The sequence below is a fragment of the Apostichopus japonicus genome, chromosome 22 (genome assembly GCF_037975245.1).
Source record: "Apostichopus japonicus isolate 1M-3 chromosome 22, ASM3797524v1, whole genome shotgun sequence".
Classification (NCBI taxonomy): Eukaryota; Metazoa; Echinodermata; class Holothuroidea; order Aspidochirotida; family Stichopodidae; genus Apostichopus; species Apostichopus japonicus.
Genome location: NC_092582.1, coordinates 20,652,672 through 20,676,663, shown reverse-complemented (window position 1 = coordinate 20,676,663; position 23,992 = coordinate 20,652,672). Strand labels below are relative to the sequence as shown.

The 23,992-nt window shown below is 36.4% G+C and overlaps 2 protein-coding genes across 2 annotated transcripts; one reads left to right on the top strand and one right to left on the bottom strand.

Annotated features, from left to right (window-relative positions):
- Nucleotides 1-263: 263 nt before the first annotated feature.
- On the top strand, nucleotides 264-2,273 carry LOC139963500 (glycoprotein 3-alpha-L-fucosyltransferase A-like). Its single transcript, XM_071964322.1, has one exon. The coding sequence runs from the start codon at nucleotides 1,122-1,124 to the stop codon at nucleotides 2,268-2,270; it is 1,149 nt and encodes a 382-aa protein (XP_071820423.1). The 5' UTR covers nucleotides 264-1,121; the 3' UTR covers nucleotides 2,271-2,273.
- A 146-nt stretch (nucleotides 2,274-2,419) lies between these two features.
- On the bottom strand, nucleotides 2,420-23,969 carry LOC139963499 (guanine nucleotide-binding protein-like 1). Its single transcript, XM_071964320.1, has 11 exons — nucleotides 23,778-23,969; nucleotides 19,798-19,939; nucleotides 19,564-19,651; nucleotides 18,156-18,353; nucleotides 17,302-17,584; nucleotides 15,349-15,438; nucleotides 10,205-10,357; nucleotides 6,606-6,784; nucleotides 4,658-4,817; nucleotides 4,167-4,307; nucleotides 2,420-3,898 (listed from the first exon to the last, which is right to left on the bottom strand). The coding sequence occupies exons 1-11, from the start codon at nucleotides 23,866-23,868 to the stop codon at nucleotides 3,699-3,701; spliced, it is 1,725 nt and encodes a 574-aa protein (XP_071820421.1). The 5' UTR covers nucleotides 23,869-23,969; the 3' UTR covers nucleotides 2,420-3,698.
- Between the last annotated feature and the right edge of the window lie 23 nt (nucleotides 23,970-23,992).

Genomic DNA, 23,992 nt, shown 5'->3' with positions numbered 1-23,992 from the left:
GGGAGGGGTCTAAGGGTGGGGGGTCTACCCCTCCCTTTTGGAAAAAATAGTTTGAACGTCCTTAGATGCAATCTGGTGCATATTTTAAGTCAAATTTGGCACGGAAGAAGCTCCCGTTCTCCTTTTTCTATTCAGCTTTCCTTCTTTCTTCCCCTTCCGCTCTCTTCACCTTTTCTCTTTTTGCCGACAGACCCAAAATTTGCCGACAGCGACCAAATTATTGGGGGGTGTGACACCCCCCACACCCCCCCCCGCTCGCTACGCCCTGTCTATAGTTACCGTACTAACTTCATGAACGCGCATTGACTTAAGTGGTGGATGTTTTGGATGTAAACAGTCTGCGCGAATTACAACCATCAGTATAAGAGCAGTTCGGAAGTAATAGTGGTACGTCAATTGACCTGATACCACCGCTTGTAACGTATGTAACAACGTTGTAGCACGATATGTCTGCTAAAGTATTACAAAACCGAATTACTGGACGACTCTCCACCTCTCTCTCTTTTTCTATATATCTATATATACATATGTGAGGTATAGGGCCATGTGTAACTGAATACACTGTTGCCTTTGACTGAGGACCGTTGTTCACCAAAATCATCAGATTATTCACCATAAAGAACAATTGAAATTATTAGTTGAAGGACGCGGGACAGTGAAACCATGAACAGAGCAGTTTATACGCGTGTACTGTAAATACGGCGACCATGGTTAAGCTCGTTTCGGAAGGTTATGGTACCGGCGTCAGAAATTAAACTTGAAGGTAACCGTGGATGACCTCCTTCTATATTGAATTAACAATACTTGGCTTTATGTCAGTTTGAACAAGTTTGTTGTATTGATCTGATGAGTTGGCATAAAGCAATACGTTTGAGATCAGCAGAATCATGTAGATGGACGCAAAGGAATCCCGATATGAGAGCGAGTAGACAAGATATACACATGAATCCATTTAACGAAACATCTGAACAGACGTGCTTACTATAGGCAGGGAGAGAACACAAATTAACAGTTGTGATCTGTATTGGAGGTTCCGTGATGTCGAAACAAGTTTGGCCATTTCCTTATGTATTCTTTTACTAAACTCTTTCATAGCGTAAACGCTGCTTCGTTTCCCTAGTATGAAAATGGTACGAACTCACTCTGTGATAGCCATTACAACGATCGCCTTAATGACTATTTTGTTTGCCAGTAACACTCTTAAGCCGATTAAACTAAATCTGCTTGGACTAATAACAACTAAGCGTGTGGTTTTCATCGGTTATCGACCACATTGGAATCAAACCCGCCCTTATCAATGCTCTTGTGAAGGAGGACTTGGATTATTGGTGAATTCATCCGATTTACCGAGAGATGCAAGGGATATTCAAGATGCAGATCTGGTCATTTTTGCTGCATCTGGTGGAATATCGCCAATACAGTGGGATAAATACCAAGAACATCGACCTCCTGGTCAAAAATGGCTGTTCGCGACTCGTGAGTCGCCTGTAACAAGCTCTTTGCTTACTCCGCCTGAGAAGTACAGGTTTAATAGTTTCCAATGGTCATATACGTACAGCCCAGACGCATCGTTTCCCTCTCCTTACGGCCGGTATGTCCCGGCTAAGCAGCCGTTGTATTCAGAGGGAGAAGTTGATTGGTCGGAAAACAAAACCAAGTTTGTATCTTGGACTAGCAGTAACTGTCCCCTTCCTGCATTTAAATGGCACAGGAGGGACTTTGTCTTGAAGTTAAAGAAATACATAGGCATCGATATGTTTGGTAAGTGTGGCGACTTAAAATGTCCAAAATTATCACAGGAGTGTTTTGATAAGCTTAAAACTTACAAGTTTGCCCTAGTCTTAGAAAATAGTTGTTGTCCTTACTATATCACAGAAAAATTTTGGAAAGCATTAGTTCACTACAATCAAGTACCGATTGTCTTTGGTGCAAAACGAGAGGAATATGAGCACATAGCTCCGCCAAATTCGTTTATTTTTGTTGAGGACTTTAAGTCATTGGAAGAGCTGGCGGATTATCTCCTTTACCTTGACCGTAATAACTCACGTTATAAACAATATCACAAATGGAGAAATCAAGGCTGGGCTGAAACCGCTGTTCTTCCCAACGAACTAATAAATCACTGTGATGCTTTATGTAAAGTAAGCAGCAAGCTTAAGGATACCTCTCCAAAATGGAACATGTTCTCTTTTGATCCATATGGAGAATCCTGGTTCGGAGGTTGTCGATCATGCGAGGATGTTATTAGCCATTTATTCATTGCGAAATAATAAAAGGGACTTCACTAATACGGTTGCATTAAAATAGACCATTGAATTTACATTGCCTTAGCCCATGGGTTATACTAGCCACCCTGAGAACACATGCACGGTCTTCGAGAAGGATGGAACGGAGACAGAGAGAATCCAGGATCTCAGTGTTTGGTTTTACTGTACATAATATTCAAACTCAACGTTCTGCTGTTGAGTCAGCATGGCAACCAACTTCTTATAGACCTAATGATATTCCCTTCACAGTTTCGTTGCATATAATTTATTATTCACCAGTATAAATACAGCTGCCATATTTATGACTTTAGGAAGTATAGGCTATTGAAGTACAGTATAATTAGGCCTAACGAAGAAATTTCAGCTATCTGTCCTTATCTGGTTGCAATCGATACCACGTAGACACTTCTTAAGTAATATGACAGGACAGAATTAAAAGCATGTATTAAGCCTCTTGTCTAAAGTATGAGAAGCTAAAGTTGACACAACGTATTAAACTGTGTCAGATCCCTGTTTCTGTGTAAACAATATTGATAAACTTAGATAAGCCAAGATATTGACACACTTTGTGCTGAATTGTTGTGTAATTACACATTTGTTAATGATTCGCTGATACCATTACTACATCGCGCCATACTAAATGCTTGGACATGTTATGCAAACAGCTTCTTGTCACTGGACGTTCTTGCTAAACTTTCTTTTTAAACAAATTGATCAAACTCAAATTGCTGTGAAGTTATAATAAAGCTGTATTCAACGCTTTAACAGCACCCCATCCCAAGGTATCTTTCAAAATATTTTAATATCTGAATATGGAATGGGGGCAGCACTGCTAATGATCTGCAAGGATCATCAGATCACCACACATAGCAATAATCTAATACAAAGAATGAGTAATCACAACATCATCATCATATTGCATCCTAATTCATTTCCACATGAATAATGGAACATTACAACATTTGCAATGATAATCAAAACAATGGCAAGAGAAATAATATGTAGAGCTAGATCATATTAAAATGACATACCTAAATGGATTATGCTTCTTGCTTAAATTTTTCCTGATTGAGCTTGTATATAAATGTTAAGGGAGAATTCTTGCACATTGAAGTTGAAGATTGGTGCTACATGAGGTATGTACTTTCTTGTTTGTGGGCAGGATATTTATGTAGTTTGCTTCAAAACTGATATTTTCTGTTGTATTGCAATAAATAACAGACATTTCAAACCATAGCATAAAAGTGACTGTTAGTTCCCACACTGTGAACATTCTCATCTGTAATCAATCATGTACACATAGATGTGACTGAACCTAATAACATACAGCTGTCAGTCATACCTCCTAACGCGCTGACCATCAGTGCTAGCACCGTCTATACAATACATATTTCAAATGAATAATTACTGCATTGGTCAGTAACCAGTACATTAACACTCTTGTAAAAGAGCAAATTTGTTGCTTGTGACAGTTTCATTGTCATCGTTTTCTGTTCCATCTGAGTGACTGCTCTCCTGATCTGCATGCTCATCTGAGGAGGTGAAATCTGACTCTTCATCACAGCTCACTTCCCTCAACTGTTGCTGCATAATGATTACCTCTTGAGTGCCGGGGTGTTCTTCCCATGTACCTGCAAAGTAACAACCCAGTGACCAATCTAGTACCATTAATTTCATATATTTGCTATTTCAGAATCTAGAATGAGTAGCTTCGCCAAGGTAAGGAAGTTTAACAGGTGTAATTTCCTTTCTCCGTACACTATAACAGCTTGTAGATTAACCATTGAAGGAATGAAAACTTACTCCAAATAACTGTTCTTAAGAACGTAAATAGCTGCCAACAGTTCACTGAACAGTAATACATTGATAACATGCAATATATAAGTAATATTCAGTTACCTTTGTTGGCATAGTAACCAACTGGTGCAATGTTCATACATAGTTTGCCATCGACAGCCAATCTCAGAATATTATTTGCCGCTCGGTAAACATCCCTTCTGGAGGCCTTTGCTGTCATGAAACCTCGCTTCTCTGCCCAAGCTGTGTCAAAGCATAAAGCAAACTATCAAAATGATTTATTGAACAATAGCATAGAGAAAATATAATTTCTGGCTGGATCCAGTAGAACAGGATTGGAACCAGAGATATCAGGGTTTTCAAGCCATGTACTCTTCTAGCTATCCAGCCCCTGGTTGGTGCAGAATTGCCCAGTCAGTTTCACATTGTTCATTTACTTAACTTAAATTCATTGGTGGCAAGCCTAAAAAGGTAGTTGAAGCCTAAGTATCTACAGATTGTAAGCTCCAAAGAACCAGTTATGACAGAAATAAATTGTAAGCCATATCACACTATGTACTGACTATCTCTATCTTCTATTTCCTAATACTTACCATCACAGATGTCGTATGCAGACCATTCAGGGCTACTTGTTTCATCAGCATCAGGATGTGTTATTTTTAAAATCTTGACCAAAGGGATTCTTTGAGCAAGAAAACCCACCGGAGTATAAGGCTCTCTTACTTGAGCAATTGGATACATGCCTGAGAGAATCTAGACAAAGAAATTAGATTAAAAGATGATATATACATGAATGGAAAGGAACAGAAATTGATCATTAATTTGCACCTGCTCTCATTATAACTGGGTAGGTTAATTGTGATATATGATGTAATTTTGGTTAATTTTCAGTCTTTTCAACTGTTAAATAAAAAAAAAAGGTTAAATAGTCAATGTATAAGAAGTGATGCTGTGATCATACACAATGGTTCTTGAAGAGCATAAATGTAATGTATGGCTAATCCCTTTGGTGCACAACAAAAATACACAAAGTGCAGACTAAGTGCCTACACTAGAGCAGAATAAGCAGTTCCAGGCACAAACAGTCTACTGAATAACAGGTCACAGGTTCATTCACACACTATTTGTCTAATGTTACAACCTAACAAAGCAATCCCCCTAAAATACCACAATATAATGCATTACAAGTCAACTTGATTGAATCATGTTTTGCAACTAACTTAGGAAAGTACCATTTCTATTTATTCATTTCTGGGCAGGTCAAGCTATTGTATCCCTAGAAGCCAAGTTTCAAATTTTACTGAAGCACCCTAAATGTGGTGTCATGTTAAAGCTGAATTATTGAAGTTTCAGATTTTCAGATTTTTTTTTTTAATTGTTTTGCCTTTTCAAACAATTGACATATTTTTTTTGGGGGGGGGTTCATCAATTAAATATGCTAATTAGCTAGTGTCCAAATACCGATGTCCTGTACATCACAATTTTCAGCATTTTTTTCAAGTTTTGATATGGAGGAACAATTTTGTGTGTGTGATATTCTACAAAGTTCTAATTAAGAACATTGCTCAACAAAATCCATCCCAAAAAAGTGAAATAATATTCACTGCAAATCTAATTATCAAATTTAAAAATGTGACGTACAGGACAAAATGTGACGTACAGGACATAGTGTTGGGAAACCCTGTATTTATACATAATAAACATGCATGGGTTCCAATTCTCTACTGGAAACCTTCCAATGCTTACCAATTTATTTTGTTGAAAGGCGGTAGTTCGTAGGCCTATTGTGAAGTGTGACTATCATGACTGTGCAACAATGTTCTTGTGTCCTGAACTTAGATAGTAGACATTGAGATTTTTAGTTACAAGTGTAGAGTTTCGCTCGCCCAATTTTTGCAGAGGACAATCACTCATGAGTTTGTTCAATAACCAGTATTAGGTCTACAGAGTTTTCTTTGTTGTACTAGTTTCATAGATAGACATTACGTGGACGTTACTGTGGACATTTTGGTATGCTTTGAATGGGATGGATCATATTTCAACTTCAGGGTCAATAGTGGGGAGTATGATGCAGTGTTGTACAGTATATACCAAAACAGTTTTGCACCAAAACTTTGTGTCTTGAATCATTTGTGGTCTAACAAAGCTGGAATTGATGTTATGAGTATTTGATGTATGTGTAGAGTAGATTAATACTTTACGCATTCCATGTTTTATGTAGTGGAATGATCTCACAAGTACAGTCACTGCTCTTTTCCGTATCCCCAAAAGAAGGAAATTTGGCATGAAGTGTAGGAAATCTTCATGAGTTTGTAATAAAGTAGCAGCAATAAAAAATATGAAAACCTGAAAAAGTTTCTGGAAAATAGATATTTTATAACTTTAAGACACATTTAAGTCTCTGAAATGTCCCGTAGGTCCATTGCAAATAGCTTGGACCTGCCCATCTATATAACCTGTTTCATGGATACACTGGAGTATTATCGAAGAGAAAGATCAGTTACAGTAAAACAGATATCAAGATTAGATGAGTATTCCTACCTGCAATTGCTTGTCAACCAAAGATGGGAATACAAGACCTGGTGAATCACAAAGCTTTACAGAGGGAGTAAGAAAGATAGTCTGGAAATGCTTGGTGTGGCCTGGTGTCCTCGAAGCACTGACCACCTTACAACCACATAGACCATTGATGAGGGATGATTTTCCCACATTAGGGTGACCTTTGGAATATGAAGTAGATGGAAAAGACTGGTAAATTGACAGAAATAACCACACTTTCACATATGAAGATGCAATATCTTCATATACTGTAATATCATTCTTGGCCCCTTTCCCAAATTAACACATGTACAGTCAGTGGCGTCACCAGACTTTTCAGTCTGGGGGGGCACAGGGGGGCACCAGCATTTGATGGGGGGGCACTTAGGTGGATACGGATCGCCGTCCTGGGGGGTCTAAGGGGAGGGGGTTCCCTTCCAGGCGTGGCAGAACGGGAAAATTATCGGGGGGGGGCTAATGTGTAGAGACTATCTAAGCGGAGCGCCACCATCGGTTGGCGCGGAGCGTACAAGAAAATTTTGGGTTTTCAAACCCCCAGATGGCCGGAAACGGCACTTCCCGAGTGTTTTATGCTGCGAATACCTAGCCCTAAAATATGGGTCTCAAGCCTGCAATTTCTCAGATTGCACGTAAAAGTCTGTAAAAACATTGTAATTTGTATATTCGATGGTGTTTTAAGAGAGTAGCTATTACTCGTAGTGTACTCGCAAAGACGTTTTTGAGTGTAGTAAGGGGATGTTGGAGAACTGGCTGAAATGAAGCAAGCCACTGGCCTAAGACGAAGTTGTGTTGCGCTTACCGGTACTCACACTCACTGCTTCCACTTTTCACGGGGCGTGAAGACACGGTTGGGGTGACAATGTGGTCTATAGCCAGGGGACGTGCCCCCAGCATTTACTTAAATTATTACACCTATATAGTATACGTGTGCATCGGACAGATCGACAAGTATGCATTGAAAAATGGGCAGATGCACGTTTTGGAGCCTTGGTAAATATTGAGGGGGCTTATCATGCATTTGCCCCTCAACTTTTTCATTGAGGGGAGAGGGCTGAGCCCCCCAAGCCCCCTGGTTCCGATGCCACTGTCCCCCTCCCCTTTGGAAAATTTACGCATACGGAGGATGGGCTGGATGCAAAATGCTGCATTTTATGCTAAATTCGATCTGAAGATATCTCCAGAAATTGCTATTTTTGAGGTAATGATTTTAAGAAGGCGCAGAATTTTGCAGAGGATATGAACCACATGCTGTCGATATTATGCCTAACCTTATCAATAGAACCTACATTTGTTGAATTAATGTGTGCATGACCCCCGACTCCTTTCTTGTCCTTCTCGTTTTCGCCCATTATCTATTAAGATGTAACAGGTTCCAGCATCGTTATTGTCTCCTATTAGGGATCTCACCATGCAATCCAAAGTTTGATCACACATCGAGTATGGCGCAGTATGCAGGTGTGAACATTCGCCATTTGTTCCTACAAGCATCTGACCTCAAACGACCTCTGCAGCCCCTACACAACAGGGTTAATATATGGGTCCACAAATATAGGCAAGTATGGTGCCTGCGGACCCTCACATTCTCACATTTCGTCAGCTCCTAACCTGTCAACCTCAGACCAAGGCAACATATTTCAGTACCCTCCCTTCTCACAGTCATGTAGCTCGCGAAGCGGACGTGTATATCCGCTGGTATGGCGTGAGCACTGACACATTCAATGTAAATATCGACACCTGTTGTGATGGCGCGGGTTATGACTTCGATACCCGACGTTCAAGGATAAACTTTTTCATATTTTCGCAGCTCATTTGAAGAAAATACGAATTACTGTGCTTCTTTTTCCTTATGAAAAACCAACTCAGATGATGGGAGTTGAATATAACAAAATATATATATATTTTTTTACCAACCCAAATCTCAGATGGGGGGGCACTCGGGGGGCACTAGGTTTTCCAGGGGGGGCATGTGCCCCCCCTGGATCCCCCTTGGCGACGCCACTGTGTACAGTAGGCTTGGCTGAGCATGTTCTGGAATGGGACTCAGCTGAGACACAAGCTGTGAAATGTATACAAGGGATGTGTAGAACATTTCACTCCATTGGATAGGGCTAGGAACCCTGGGTGAATAGGGAGTGTTTTGACCCAACAATCCTTGGCAATTCCATTCCCATTTACAGTAATGGACTTTCATTCTAGTGCCAAACACCTTTTTGCAAGCTTCCTACTAGCCATGCAATAATCATCCTTTTTTTTGTCTTTATTAAACAAAACTGACTTGGATAAAGGCTTAGCTTCATTGCTATTCTCGTATCAGGAATGACACTGGTACAACATTCCATAGTTGACAGGCGTTACAGAAAAAGTAGTCACAAAGAATTGACCTATTTGACATACTAAGGAAACGAGTACAGAGGATGCTAAAAACCTCTGCACTTCAATTGTGTCTCCAGAGAAATACAACGACCCATTTGTAGCATTAGGAGAATCAATCCACACAGTGGGTTAATGTACTGTAATCTGTGCTTTGAGTGAATATCTCTGCCTCACAGAAACATTGTGTTCAACGTAATTGTTTGATACACCCACATTGGATAATAATCGGAAACATTTATATTTGGGTAGAAGACAAAATTCTGTGAAGATCTATACTTAACACATTATAGGGTTGCATTGACATTTTCAGAGACAATGGTCTTAAAATGGCTAACCCAAGAAAACAATTAAAAGAGGTGGAAAAATAACGATTGATCAAGATTGTAACAATGACTTATTTTAAGCCAAATCTGATGTTCATTATTTAGACTCAAATTCAGGCTCAGAGGAGAGGCAAGCTGTAGAGAATGCCAAAACAATGATCAGGCCATCAATTGGTATCGTTATGAATGTTAGTATTACTAGGCCTAGTGATAGTATTACTACTAGTGGCACAGGTACCATGCATGAGTCAACTTGAGTCAAGGAACAGTGGTGATGACAACAATAAGCAATTGCATAATGCCTAATTTGGAAACACATACTGTAAAAGGTTTTCAAAATATATATAATGAGAAGGGAAACTTAGTATTCTACACTGTAACTGTAAGAAGAATACACAATGACTTTCTCATTAAGTAGCTAATTAAATGAAATATAAAATAGTAACAAGCAGAGACAAATTTGCTTCAGTTTGCAAATGATACTTCATACAAGGTTTTTTTGCAATTCCTTTTATTTATATAATGACACAAAATATATACTGCAAGAAAGAGCAACTCAGTCTCTTAAACTTAGATGTTCAACACTTTTCATTCTTGATGCCAAGTTGAAAATAGAGCTCACAGATATGACGATTTATTAAATCAATTTATTAATTTACCTATAAGATTGCAGGTTTGAGTCCTGACCAGATAATTGTTTTGTGCCCCATGATACAGCAGTTAATCTTGATGGCCTCAAGTGTACACATTTGGGAGTGTCGTTACAGCATAGTTGAGTATTCAGTTATCAGCAGTGGCTTTATAAAGTAACCAAATGTAACTTTAAAATCCTTGACATGATTTGTCCTCTAGCAGGAGCTTATCAAACTGACCACATTAACTTACCCACACAACCCATCGTGAGGGTACCATCCTTAAAGAATTCATACTTCTGTAACACACCATCCTCCATTGTAATAGACTCCAGTACTTGGGAGGCAAGACTTTCCTCGCCCTTCAACTCTGCTTCTATCTTCTGCTTCCACTCTCTCAAATCAACTGAAATGCACAAGAAAGAGATTGTCAGTATTATAATACAGTAATAATCTTCAAGAAAGAGATTGTAAGTATCATAATACAGTTACAATCATCAAGAAAGAGATTGTAAGTATTATAATATAGAGATTGTCAGTATTATAATACAGTTATAATCATCAAGAAAGAGATTGTAAGAAAATAATAGTTACAATCATCAAGAGAGAGTTTGTAAGTATTATAATAGTTACAATCATCAAGAAAGAGATTGCGAGTATTATAATACGATTACACTCATCAACAGAGAGATTATAAGTATTATAATACAGTTACAATCATCAAGAAAGAGATTGTAAGTATTATAATACAGTTACAATCATCAAGAAAGAGATTGTCAGTATAATAATACAGTTACAATCATCAAGGAAGGGATTGCGGGTATTATAATACAGTTACAATCATCAACAAAGAGATTGTCAGTATTATAATACATTTATAATCATCAAGAAAGAGATTATCAGTATTACAAAACAGTTACAATCATCAAGAAAGAGATTGTAAGTATAATAATACAGTTACAATCATCAAGAAAGAGATTGCGAGTATTTATAATACAGTTACAATCATCAAGAAAGAGATTGTCAGCACTATAATACAGTTACAATCATCAAGAAAGAGATTGTGAGTATTATAATACAGTTACAATCATCAAGAAAGAGATTATAAGTATCATAATACAGTTATAATCATCAAGAAAGAGATTATAAGTATCATAATACAGTTACAATCATCAAGAAAGAGATTATAAGTATTATAATACAGTTACAATCATCAAGAAAGAGATTGTAAGTATTATAATACAGTTACAATCATCAAGAAAGAGATTGTCAGTATTATAATACAGTTACAATCATCAAGAAAAAGATTGTGAGTATTATAATACAGTTAAAATCATCAAGAAAGAGATTATAAGTATTATAATACAGTTACAAACATCAAGAAAGAGATTGTAAGTATTATAATACAGTTATAATCATTAAGAAAGAGATTGGGAGTATTATAATACAGTTACAATCATCAAGAAAGAGATTGTAAGTATGATAATACAGTTACAATCATCAAGAAAGAGATTGTAAGTATTATGATACAGTTACAATCATCAAGAAAGAGATTGTAAGTATTATAATACAGTTACAAACATCAAGAAAGAGATTGTGAGTATTATGATACAGTTACAATCATCAAGAAAGAGATTGTAAGTATTATAATACAGTTATAATCATCAAGAAAGAGATAATAAGTATTATAATACAGTTACAAACATCAAGAAAGAGATTGTAAGTATTATAATACAGTTATAATCATCAAGAAAGAGATAATAAGTTTTATAATACAGTTACAATCATCAAGAAAGAGATTGTAAGTATTATAATACAGTTACAATCATCAACAAAGAGATTGTCAGTATAATAATACAGTTACAATCATCAAGGAAGGGATTGCGGGTATTATAATACAGTTACAATCATCAACAAAGAGATTGTCAGTATTATAATACAGTTATAATCATCAAGAAAGAGATTGTAAGTATTAAAATACAGTAACAATCATCAAGAAAGAGATTGTAAGTATAATAATACAGTTACAATCATCAAGAAAGAGATTGTGAGTATTATAATACAGTTACAATCATCAAGAAAGAGATTGTAGAGAGAAAGAGATTGTAAGTATCATAATACAGTTACAATCATCAAGAAAGAGATTGTGAGTATTATAATACAGTTACAATCATCAAGAAAGAGATTGTGAGTATTATAATACAGTTATAATCATCAAGAAAGAGATTATAAGTATTATAATACAGTTACAAACATCAAGAAAGAGATTGTAAGTATTATAATACAGTTACAATCATCAAGAAAGAGATTGTGAGTATTATAACACAGTTACAATCATCAAGAAAGAGATTATAAGTATTATAATACAGTTACAAACATCAAGAAAGAGATTGTGAGTATTATAATACAGTTATTGCATTAAGAAAGAGATTGGGAGTATTATAATACAGTTACAATCATCAAGAAAGAGATTGTCAGTATTATAATACAGTTATAATCATCAAGAAAGAGATTGTAAGTATTAAAATACAGTTACAATCATCAAGAAAGAGATTGTAAGTATCATAATACAGTTACAATCATCAAGAAAGAGATTGTAAGTATTATAATACAGTTACAATCATCAAGAAAGAGATTGTAAGTATTATAATACAGTTACAATCATCAAGAAAGAGATTGTGAGTATTATAATACAGTTACAATCATCAAGAAAGAGATTGTGAGTATTATAATACAGTTACAATCATCAAGAAAGAGATTATAAGTATTATAATACAGTTATAATCATCAAGAAAGAGATAGTCAGTATCATAATACAGTTACAATCATCAAGAAAGAGATTGTAAGTATTATAATACAGTTACAATCATCAAGAAAGAGATTGTAAGTATTATAATACAGTTACAATCATCAAGAAAGAGATTGTAAGTATCATAATACAGTTACAATCATCAAGAAAGAGATTGTAAGTATTATAATACAGTTACAATCATCAAGAAAGAGATTGTAAGTATTATAATACAGTTACAATCATCAAGAAAGAGATTGTGAGTATTATAATACAGTTACAATCATCAAGAAAGAGATTGTGAGTATTATAATACAGTTACAATCATCAAGAAAGAGATTATAAGTATTATAATACAGTTATAATCATCAAGAAAGAGATAGTCAGTATCATAATACAGTTACAATCATCAAGAAAGAGATTGTAAGTATTATAATACAGTTACATTCATCAAGAAAGAGATTGTAAGTATTATAATACAGTTACAATGATCAAGAAAGAGATTGTAAGTATTATAATACAGTTACAAACATCAAGAAAGAGATTGTTAGTACTATAATGTATGTATGTATGTATATGTGATCTTCCCGCAAGCAGGAACTCGCGAAAGAAGCCATGAAGGCTTATAGACTCGCAAGCTGGCCGAAGCCAATCTCTCGGCACACATCCATTTAACGTCCATGTCGGGAAGTTGTTATTGAACAACACCCTTGCCAGACGACACACCTTGCTGTCGGCGGGGAATCGAACCGGGGATCTCATGACTGGGAGACGCCGGCGTTAACCACTAGGCTATTAACCACTATTAACAGGCTATTAACAGCCTATTAACAGGCTATTAACCACTAGGCTATTAACCACTAGACGTTAACCACTAGGCCGTATAATACAGTTATAATCATTAAGAAAGAGATTGGGAGTATTATAATACAGTTACAATCATCAAGAAAGAGATTATAAGTATTGTAATACAGTTGCAATCATCAAGAAAGAGATTGTAAGTATTATAATACAGTTACAATCATCAAGAAAGAGATTATAAGTATTGTAATACAGTTGCAATCATCAAGAAAGAGATTGTAAGTATTATAATAGTTACAATCGTCAAGAAAGAGATTGTAAGTATCATAATACAGTTACAATCATCAAGAAAGAGATTATAAGTATTATAATACAGTTACAAACATCAAGAAAGAGATTGTAAGTATTATAATACAGTTATTGCATCAAGAAAGAGATTGTAAGTATTATAATACAGTTACAATCATCAAGAAGAGATTGTAAGTATCATAATACAGTTACAATCATCAAGAAAGAGACTGTAAGTATTATAATACAGTTACAATCAAGAAAGAGATTGTAAGTATTATAATACAGTTACAATGATCAAGAAAGATATTGTAAGTATTATAATACAGTTACAATCACCAAGAAAGAGATTGTTAGTATCATAATACAGTTACAATCATCAAGAAAGAGATTGTAAGTATTATAATACAGTTACAATCATCAAGAAAGATATTGTAAGTATTATAATACAGTTACAATCATCAAGAAAGATATTGTAAGTATTATAATACAGTTACAATCATCAAGAAAGAGATTGTAAGTATCATAATACAGTTACAATCATCAAGAAAGATATTGTAAGTATTATAATACAGTTACAATCATCAAGAAAGATATTGTAAGTATTATAGTACCGTTACAATCAACAAGAAAGAGATTGTTAGTATCATAATACAGTTACAAGCATGAGTTATGTTACTGAAACAATTATATTGCACAATGGGATTCTGCTAAATACTAGACACAAAGGCTAAACTGTAAAATTTTCATGAGTCATGTACTTTCAACTCAGCTCCTGCATCAGCTTCCACCCCACTTGACTCTACATCTTGCTGCTCGCTGTAAAGTAGCTGGAAAACATTTGAGTTTAGAGGAAATTCAGTATGACTTGCCAACACTGCTCATGAGGTTACCCTGTTAACAAGCTTTGTACTTCAAATATACCTATATACTTTTACTTCCAGAAACATGTAACACATTACAAGCAAAGGTATCACACAAAGGCAACACTTCTGAGTGCAAAGATAGGGTTACTAATATTGGCAAGAACATTTTCTGTGACACTTAGGACTCTTTACATCAACTTTAAAAGTTGACATGTTGTTTAGTGAGATATTGTCAGTTGTGAGCATATCACTCATTGACAATTCCATTAAAATATGGCTACCAGTCTACTCTTGATTTAATCATCTAATAGGAGTATCTATCATCAAGTAACTTCATCTCTTAACATCAAAAAAATAAGAAATTGACATCCACTATATTCCATGTTCACTCATCAAAATGGGTTAGTGATTCTTTGCCACATTTTGCATCAGAACATTCAGCAGTATTAAACACTACACACAAATGACCTCTGACCTTCTTTGAAAAGCATAGGGCTCTTGGACTCCACATACCAAGTGTGTAGTTCAGCCACTATGCACTTTTTAGGTTTAAGGGTTTAAAATCTGAGGGATTCTACACACATGCACACAGGTACAAACCATCACCATAGATTGCTTTAGCTCTCAGCAAGGAATCAAAATTCGTTTTCTCACCTTGCCCCTGGCAAATTGTCTCACATGCTGCCAACAGTTGTAGAGGGCCCACTGCAACATGTGATCTTCTCACTTTCCTGCTGAGTAGAACTTTGAACCAAAAAATAGGAGAACTTTAGACACTTAAATACAACATACGGCTTTATTCGATGAATGTAGCTATTGAAAGATCAGATGAAGTACAGTAAGTAAATTGTTTCATTAGACCCAAGATGAGCTTCTCTGTTGTCTGTAAAGGTTTGAGTAAGATGCTGGCAAATCTGACATGTGACTTAACAGGCAAATTGACACATTTTCATAACATGCACAGTCATTCTTATACATAATAACTAACCTGAGTGAAGACACTCAAACCTGGTTACTTGCTGCCACAAAAGAAATAGATTTATATAGTTGAAGAACAAGCCTCAAGATGATTCAAACTGCACATATTTCTTAAAAGATATCTTGAAAAACTGGTGAAAAATGCCTCTACACAGCAACTGGACAGTACATCCCTCAGCAGTTTGACAATTGAGCCTGTACAATGATCACGGGGAATTGGAGGTCCTAGTCTTGATGTGTATACGGTCAAGTGTGTTCAAGAAGGCTGTCCAGTGAATTACCTGTTATCATTTCTAATGGAACTATTAAATGGGCTTAACTTGAAACTGGACAATATGTCAAATTCGAGATCTACTGTAGTTTACCTGCAGAATCTTGAGACATGTGTTTTCAAGGTTTTCAGGTTGAAACTTTGCTCACCTGAAGTGGCCATTGACCTGCACCAGAATTGTGTAAGGAGTTATCCTACATTAATCTATGGGGAATGTTGTGTCTCTGGATGTTCAGGTTCTGGAGATCTACTTTCTAAGATTCTAATGTTTTCAGCTCTGCTGATTCCACTGACCTTTGACCCCAACCAATACATGTAGAGACCTTGCACTTAATATGAGGATCCCACAAGGCAAACATGAGATCTGCTGTTGATCCCTACCTGGAGATACTGTGTTAAAAAAGGTTGTCAAGAATTGACCTCTTCTGACATTAAATGACCTTTGACCTACTCTACAACTGAGTTTAAATGCTATACAATGCTAAAATGAAGTCTGTGGATGCTCATGTTCTAGACATTACAAAGGTTTTCACATTTCAAACTTTCAGCTTTGCTGACCCTTAATGACCTTTGACCTAGGTCATAAACAGTAGTGACCTTGCAATCTATTCACGGAAGCCACATGCTAAATACAAGGTCTAATGTTGTTACGTTTCTTGAAATATTGTGTTTACAAGGTTTCAAGATTTGACCTAAAATGACTTTTGGACCTATCCAGAATAGTTTAAAAATGTTACAAAGTATTACACTAACATACCATGCAAATATTACCTTCCTTGATGTTTGGGTTCTGGAGATAAGGGACTTTTGAGATTTTCATGTTTAGACATCTGCTGACCACATATGACCTCCACCAAAAACGATACGCTTCTTGTACAAATATGATGAAGCCACATGCCAATCTGCTGTGCATACCTATCTCAAGATATCATGTTTACAAGCAAGGGCGTCTCATACACACACACCCACACACGCAAACTTGACTGCATAGGTTACTTGCCTGCCTTCGTCAAGTAACCAAAAATGTGTACCTGAACATTTTCACCTTCTTTCCAAGTAACATTTCAGTAAAACCTCAAATTCCTGACAGGGTTTACAAGAATGTGTAAAACACATTCTATTACACAGGCTCTCTAGTGGATAAGCAGTTTGCTAACAGTTTTATTTTATTAGGGTTTACAAGACTAAGACTGAGTTGAATGTCATAAATTATATTTTATTTACATTATTACATATTGGTCAAAATGTGCATTAGAAAACTGTAAACATAGCTTGTATGATTCAGCCCCCCCCCTTCAAAAATATAAAAAGGTGTCACTTATCAGTAATTGTCTGTAGTTTTTTTTTTTTTTTTTTACCTTTTTGATCATGTCCATCATTTACAATGCCCTTCTTTGGGAAGGAAGTGAAGCACACAATATGGATATCTGGAAACTTTTCTTGGAAGTATGAACGCCAGGCCACCACAAGAGAAGGAGGGGCCAGATCAATTTTGTTGAGAACAAGGATAAGATGTTTCTGGAGATCGTTGATAACGTAGTTATAGAGTGCTGGAGGGAAGTGAATGGCTGGGTGACGTATGTCTGTTATCAAAAGGACAATATCCGACATCTCTAGAACTCTCCACAGCTGTCTCCAGGTCTGAAGGATAAGAAAGGGTGAATATTATTATGATAAAACAACCTATGAAGACATAGGAAACTCTAGCATGTAACGTTGAGCTTCAACTTCTAGATATCAGTAACTTAGTAATATGTTTGCGATGGAATAGAGGATAGGTTTACAAATTTATTGTAATACAGTTTACACCATATCACACAGGAGCTTTTTTCTAACGTCTCAAAGGTAGTTATCGTGTTTGCATTATTTGCTGTCATAAATATGCCTTTGGCTCTTTATATTTCCTGCTTCTTTCTTTTCCCTCACCTTTAATAAAAAAAAATCATTGCACAATGCTATTTCCGTAATTAATCTCATTAGGTGATAGTCAGACATGAATTTTGCTTCAACTATCATATTTTCTTGCTTTGGTTTCTTTATACTTCATTTCCTCTAATAGAGTATACCTACTGATATTGCCAGGAACATATAACACATCACATCAAACCTTCATTACCAGTATTACCAAGATGCTCCTTAAAGTTCCAACTTATACACAAACTGGTGATTAATCTTTTCTCTCCAATAACAAATTACTCGACTAAAAGCTTACCTCCAAGTTCAGTTCAAAGTAACTGAGATCTTTGAACTCATAACTTGAATATATTTTCTCCAAATAAGCAGCAAACATTTTAGATTCCTGTGATTCCACTTTCTCACGGCTCATTTTGTAGGTCCACGCTGGTCTCTTTGGCATGTCCAGAACTGACCCTGGTCTGTAAATATCTGCCAGATCTACTTCCAATGCACTCTATAGAAGAAATTAAAAACATCACACCTGTGTTCTACATAAGCTGCGCATGGATTTTGCACTGCTCAATGGGAGCACTTTAGGTTAATGCATGAAATAGCAGTGCTAAATTTATGCTAAATGTTAAAGGCTGCACCAATGTTACATACTGAAGGACAGTTCTAACTTTCAAACAAGCAATGCATATATGCAATTTGTTCTGTATTTTTCTGTACTGAATACATTGTACTGTAAAATATTCTATTTGCATCTTAAAACAGTAGATCTTTGAACAAGGAAAAATTCAAGAACTTCTCTTTGATAACAAAGATTCAAACATAAAATGGCTGGTAACTTCAGAACAGAATGCCATTTGCACAGATGCAGATACTGTGATGGTGCATTCAACTGTTTACTCATTAAGATATTTAAATCATTGTGCACATTTTCAAAAATGATTGTTCAAAACTTAAGGTTAACATTTGAGGTTAACAACTGCATACATTTAGAGTATTCTGTACACTGTCACCTACAGTACCAACAACAAGCACACATAAAGCGATGTGATAACCTCAAATGTTTCTTTGTATAACATTTGTTCTGTAGCCTTCTCTTCTTGTCACACTATTAAAGTGAGTGGAGAACCTGTCACTTTGAATACTTATGCTTAAATAACAAAAGTTAAATGTTGTAGGCTTATAGTCTAGTATCAAGTCTGGGTGTTCTCAGATTACTTTTCAACAGTTCACCACTGGTCAATGGTAAATTGTCACACCAAGACACCTACAGTAAGATGCTTCAGTGGTACTACATTTACAGTCATGCAACAACCTTCCCATGTTCATGACTACACAATATTGAAAGGCTGATTACTACCAGCATGTCCCCTGAGGTCATCCTATACAGTGCTGCCACAACTATATGGACAATTATCTCATAGGTAACCAATATATACACCTGGGTGATTAGAGGCAATTGAGATTAAGTGGTTTGCCCCTAGGTCACAACTTAAAAATTCCAGCCAGGACTCAAACTGGCAATCCTTAGAAAACAAGTTCATTACCTAAGTAACCACTTGAACACTAGATTACAGAAATGCAAAATTAGTCCTTCTGTCACTGCATTTTTATTTCATGTCATGGTGAACTAAAATTAAAAAAAGATCAACAAATCAAAAACAAGAAACCTAGAAACAAAGTTGACTTTCAAAATGAAATGAAATTTTACAAACCTCTGGCATGGGATGGTAAGGTTTCATTGCTTGTCGTTTCCTTCTGTTTATATCTGTCTCAGTTTCTTTCTCAAACTGCAGACGGAATCTGATGAGAAAAAGTGACAATTTCAGTCTAGGGACACTTACAGTAAGACAAATATTTGCTAACATTGATTTTTAATACAGTGTTTTGATGACTAATAGAACTTTAAGGTAGCATATAATCAAAAGAAGTATATCTTTCAGCTTTACCTATTCGGGTCATAACCTTTCTTGAGTTGCTGAGGTGAGATTGGCATTACCATGGGTCTGGACATTTGGTTGCCGTGGTCACTATCTGAATCCAAATCCTCACTACTCCCATCATCTGGTCTTGGACCCTTCGTGACATTTCCTTTAGATAGCAGACAAATAATTAAAATGTTAGCATATATATATGAAAGAAAAGAAAAAAACAATGACATTCATGCTTTCTTGTTGTTCTAACAAAGTTATGTACATTGATAAGTGCTACTGTAGAGGCCAGGTGGGAGAGAGAGAGACAGTCAAAGAAGACATGACACAACCAGAGTAAGAGCTGAACTGTCTTGTATTTTACTTAACATGTCACACCCGGTGTACTGTAGCAGTACCACCTTTATATCATACATTAAAACATAGCAAGAGAACAATAGACAATTACATAACACACATTCCACATATATACAGATGTACCTCTACATCCTCCTCCCCCCCCCCCCTTTAAGTAAGAGCCCCATACTTGTTTAACATTTTCATTAGTTGATAGATTTTGGGTGATCAACATGTGCAACCCTTTGCCCTGTAGTTCCCTCACCCTGTATTTACAAAATTCACAGGTGATAGCTGAGTCTTCACGACATAAGGGCCTCTCCACTTGGGCGCAACATTAGCAGAAAAGGCTTTGCTTAGGTTTGACAGGGGATGTGACTTCAATAAAACCCAGTCACCCAACTTAAGAAACCTCCTACCTATTCTTATCATACCTAATTTTATTCTTCCTTGTCTGTTGTCTCATGTTCTCCCTGGCAAATGAAAACATCCGGTTGTTTTGTCTCTTGTCCCGTTCTCCACCTTGGTCTTCCCCCACCCCAACCCTTTTTAATTACGGTCGCCATGGTCGCATTGGCGACCACAATTCTCGGCTGGCGATGAGAATTTCTGGAAAAATTAATGCTAGTCGCCAGCCCTATCATACTGTGGCGATCAGTTATTGCAACTGAAAATTTCACCAATGCTTTACAAAACACTGAAATGTACTTACTGACTAAACGCACGTTGCTATAAAATTAATATTGAATGGATTTCCTGTTCCAAATTTTCGCAAAGTTCAGAGCAACAATAATTTCCTAAGACCGCCGCTGTACACACATGTCGTAACGGTCTACCTACCATACCGTTGTAACATGCATCTAATTCCCATTGACATTGGTCACGGACCATAAGTAGGTCATCGACATTCGAACTTGCCCAAGTTCATCGCACCATGGGAACGACCGAACGACACATCAACAACACATTGAGCATTTTCCAGCCATCTGGAAGCTGAGTGTAAATTTTGATGTATATGCAAATTATTGTACTGTGCGGTTAAAACATAACCTATTGCGACACACAACAAGTTTTGGAAGCTTTTGTAGAAGTAACTTTTGTATCAAATGTTAAGTTCTGTAGGTACTAGGGTTGGGCGATATTTGCTTTTTAACATCACGATAAATAGTTCAAAAATTATTGCGATATTTCGATAATTTTTCCTCTAACAGAATTAGCGTAAATGTCGAGCTTTGAGTGGACGGAGAAAGAGAGATATATATGGAGGGGACATTCAAGGAGAATATCTGAGTTTGTTATGAACTGTTCCCTTGAAAATAAATAAATAAATAACCACCGAAAATTTTAGTATTTTTGGCGATAAAAAATTCGAAGTTGAAGATTCAAAATACTGACGACTTTTGTAATTTAAATGGTCACGAAACTGATAAAATTTTTAAAATGACAAGTTAGTGTAGCTATATATTATGTGATAAAATGAAAAGAATTTAATCTGTCGTACAATCTTTAAAAGTTTAACGTACAACACTTTCGATATTATGAAACAAACTACCTTCGGTAAAGACCTGTTTCTAGACTGCCTAACAATGAACAGCGTGCAATCGTACAGTTTACAACTGCAGTATTTACCCCTACTTAAATATCACAGTAGGCTACATATGTTGCGAACTTTCCCAGGTACCTTGCCAAACAACCCCCCCCCTCCCCTGTCTTACACCTGTTTGTTAACATTTTTGGCACGTTTCCAAAAAACTTTTCATGGAGTAAACTATTTAGGCTCCACTCTAGAATTAATTATGTCAGTCAATAAAGGATCGGTAAAGTTATGCGAAATATTATCTTAGATGTTCAAGAAAAGTAGGTAAATATCCCCGTAACATTAAGGTAAGTAAACACACCTCAAGCCAACCGACTCCTCTGCATAAACAAAACATTCTATTCCCCATGATACACGAGGCACAGTCTATACCATACAGACATAGCACGATATCAAGGCCCCAATAGCTACGTTATGGCCATCTTTATGGGAAATAAACCTTTCAATCCCATGTTTTAGGCAACTTGGCATGATTAACTAAATTATGCTAAATATTGTTTCCATGTCCGTATAGAAAACGTCAACTTCGCAAAATACAATTAGTTGTGTTTTTGTTGTTACGTGAGATCCGTAACCGACGAAGTGGTTAGGCTATTTACTATACACTTAACTATGGTAGGATATTAATTTTTCCTTTTTTTTGTTGGAAATTCTAGAAAATACTTTCTTTTCCCCCCTTTTAACACCAGATGTCTTATGGTTTATTCATAAATGGTTGAACTAGAGCCTTGTTTACATGACATTAGTTGCATTTAGCATTATATGCCAGTTTCGCGTGAATTTTTCGAAAGTATTTTGCTCGATCTTTCGTAAAATTTGAAAGGTGTACCAACTTACTGTTCGTACACAATTGGTAATTTCTCTACTGATTTTCCAAGTTTTTTCCTCTATGCAGTCAATGTTGTAAAGGATGTTTTTTGTTACAAGTTCAAAATTCAGTAAATGAAGTTGATAAACTTTATTTCTTTTCAACTTTCTTAACCATGGAATGCTAGAATAACATTTACACATAAAACGGAGAAAGGGTAATCGCATTTTTTTTTCCACATTTTATTTCAAATTTCTCTCACAAGAAATTATCGTCGTATGTTCAATCCTCAAAAAAAAATCTGAAAAAAAAATTTGGCAATAATAATAATTTTTGATATATCGCCCAACCCTATTAAAGGTACTATAATTTATAAAAGACGGTTTTCTGCAGGTGGTAAGGAAAAGGGGTGTTTCAGCGAACTGAATCTCTTTGTATAGTAGTGTAGTCAGTACTGACAGTAGTGCTACTCAATGTTGAGCCTAGGCCTTGTGTTTTTGTACAAATCTTTAGCATATCAAAGTGGCGATCACATTTTCATTCTGGGCAACCAGAATTTGAGAAAAGTAAAGATCTAGTCGCCACAGGATTTTCCTCCTGGCGACCTCATTCACTGGGGAATTAAAAAGGGTTGCCCCACCCACTCCCCTGGTCTGCTTATTTTAGGACCCATAAACAACTCAGCTTGAGAGAACCAAGTAGAGTCATGCCGGTATGAATTTAGTGAAAACATAAAATATGGGACATGCTTAACCCTGCACTCTCTGTGGTCCCTTTAACAAAGTAAGCCAACATTGAGACAAGGTTTCTATTAACCCTTTCCACCCAGTTCGACTGTTGATGATAGGGAGTAGTGAATACCCTTTTCACTTCCCACAAAATACACACCTCTGCCACCTGTTTACACACCGTTTGAGGGCCATTATCTGATACAAGGGTCCCACAAGAACCCCAGAGACAGAATACTGTAGTTGCCTTACCACTGTAGCTATGTGTATACATGTGCCTGAACAGAATCCACAAAAGGGATCAACTGTTAGCTGACAAAGCTTAGGAATGCATTACTGGGTAAACAGCAGCCAATCCACCAAATGGACAGTTTGATAATGAAGAGGCCTATGCTCAATATGTTGTCTTCCGAGTTCCAACTAGGCTGGTCTGATTACTAATAATCAGGCTACGTGACAGGGCTATAGCGTTAGGCCTAGCCTACAATATTGTCGTTACGTTTAGTAAGAAAGGCTAGCGACGTAGTACCTCGTTTTGGGCTTTCTGTCCTTTTTCTGTTCCTTTTCTCTTGAAGTTGTCTTTTCTTTTGCTTTACACTAAAAGGTTTTTTTCGGGGCATAACTCTGTTGCTGAGAGAAGTTTAATGTGTGTGTCAGCCTGTGTTTATCATTGTTGACTCAACGGGGTTGTTTCTAACTACTAAAAATACCATTCCCCGCACCCACCAGCAGTGATTGCATAAC

Coding starts and splice junctions, on each gene's coding strand:
- LOC139963500 (XM_071964322.1), top strand. CDS start 1,122: ATGAAAATGGTACGAACTCACTCTGTGATAGCCATTACAACGATCGCC.
- LOC139963499 (XM_071964320.1), bottom strand. CDS start 23,868: ATGCCCCGAAAAAAACCTTTTAGTGTAAAGCAAAAGAAAAGACAACTT. Junction 18,354..19,563: donor CTTACCATCCCATGCCAGAG/GTTTGTAAAATT, acceptor TTTCTTCTATAG/AGTGCATTGGAAGTAGATCT. Junction 3,899..4,166: donor TGGTTACTATGCCAACAAAG/GTAACTGAATAT, acceptor GTTACTTTGCAG/GTACATGGGAAGAACACCCC.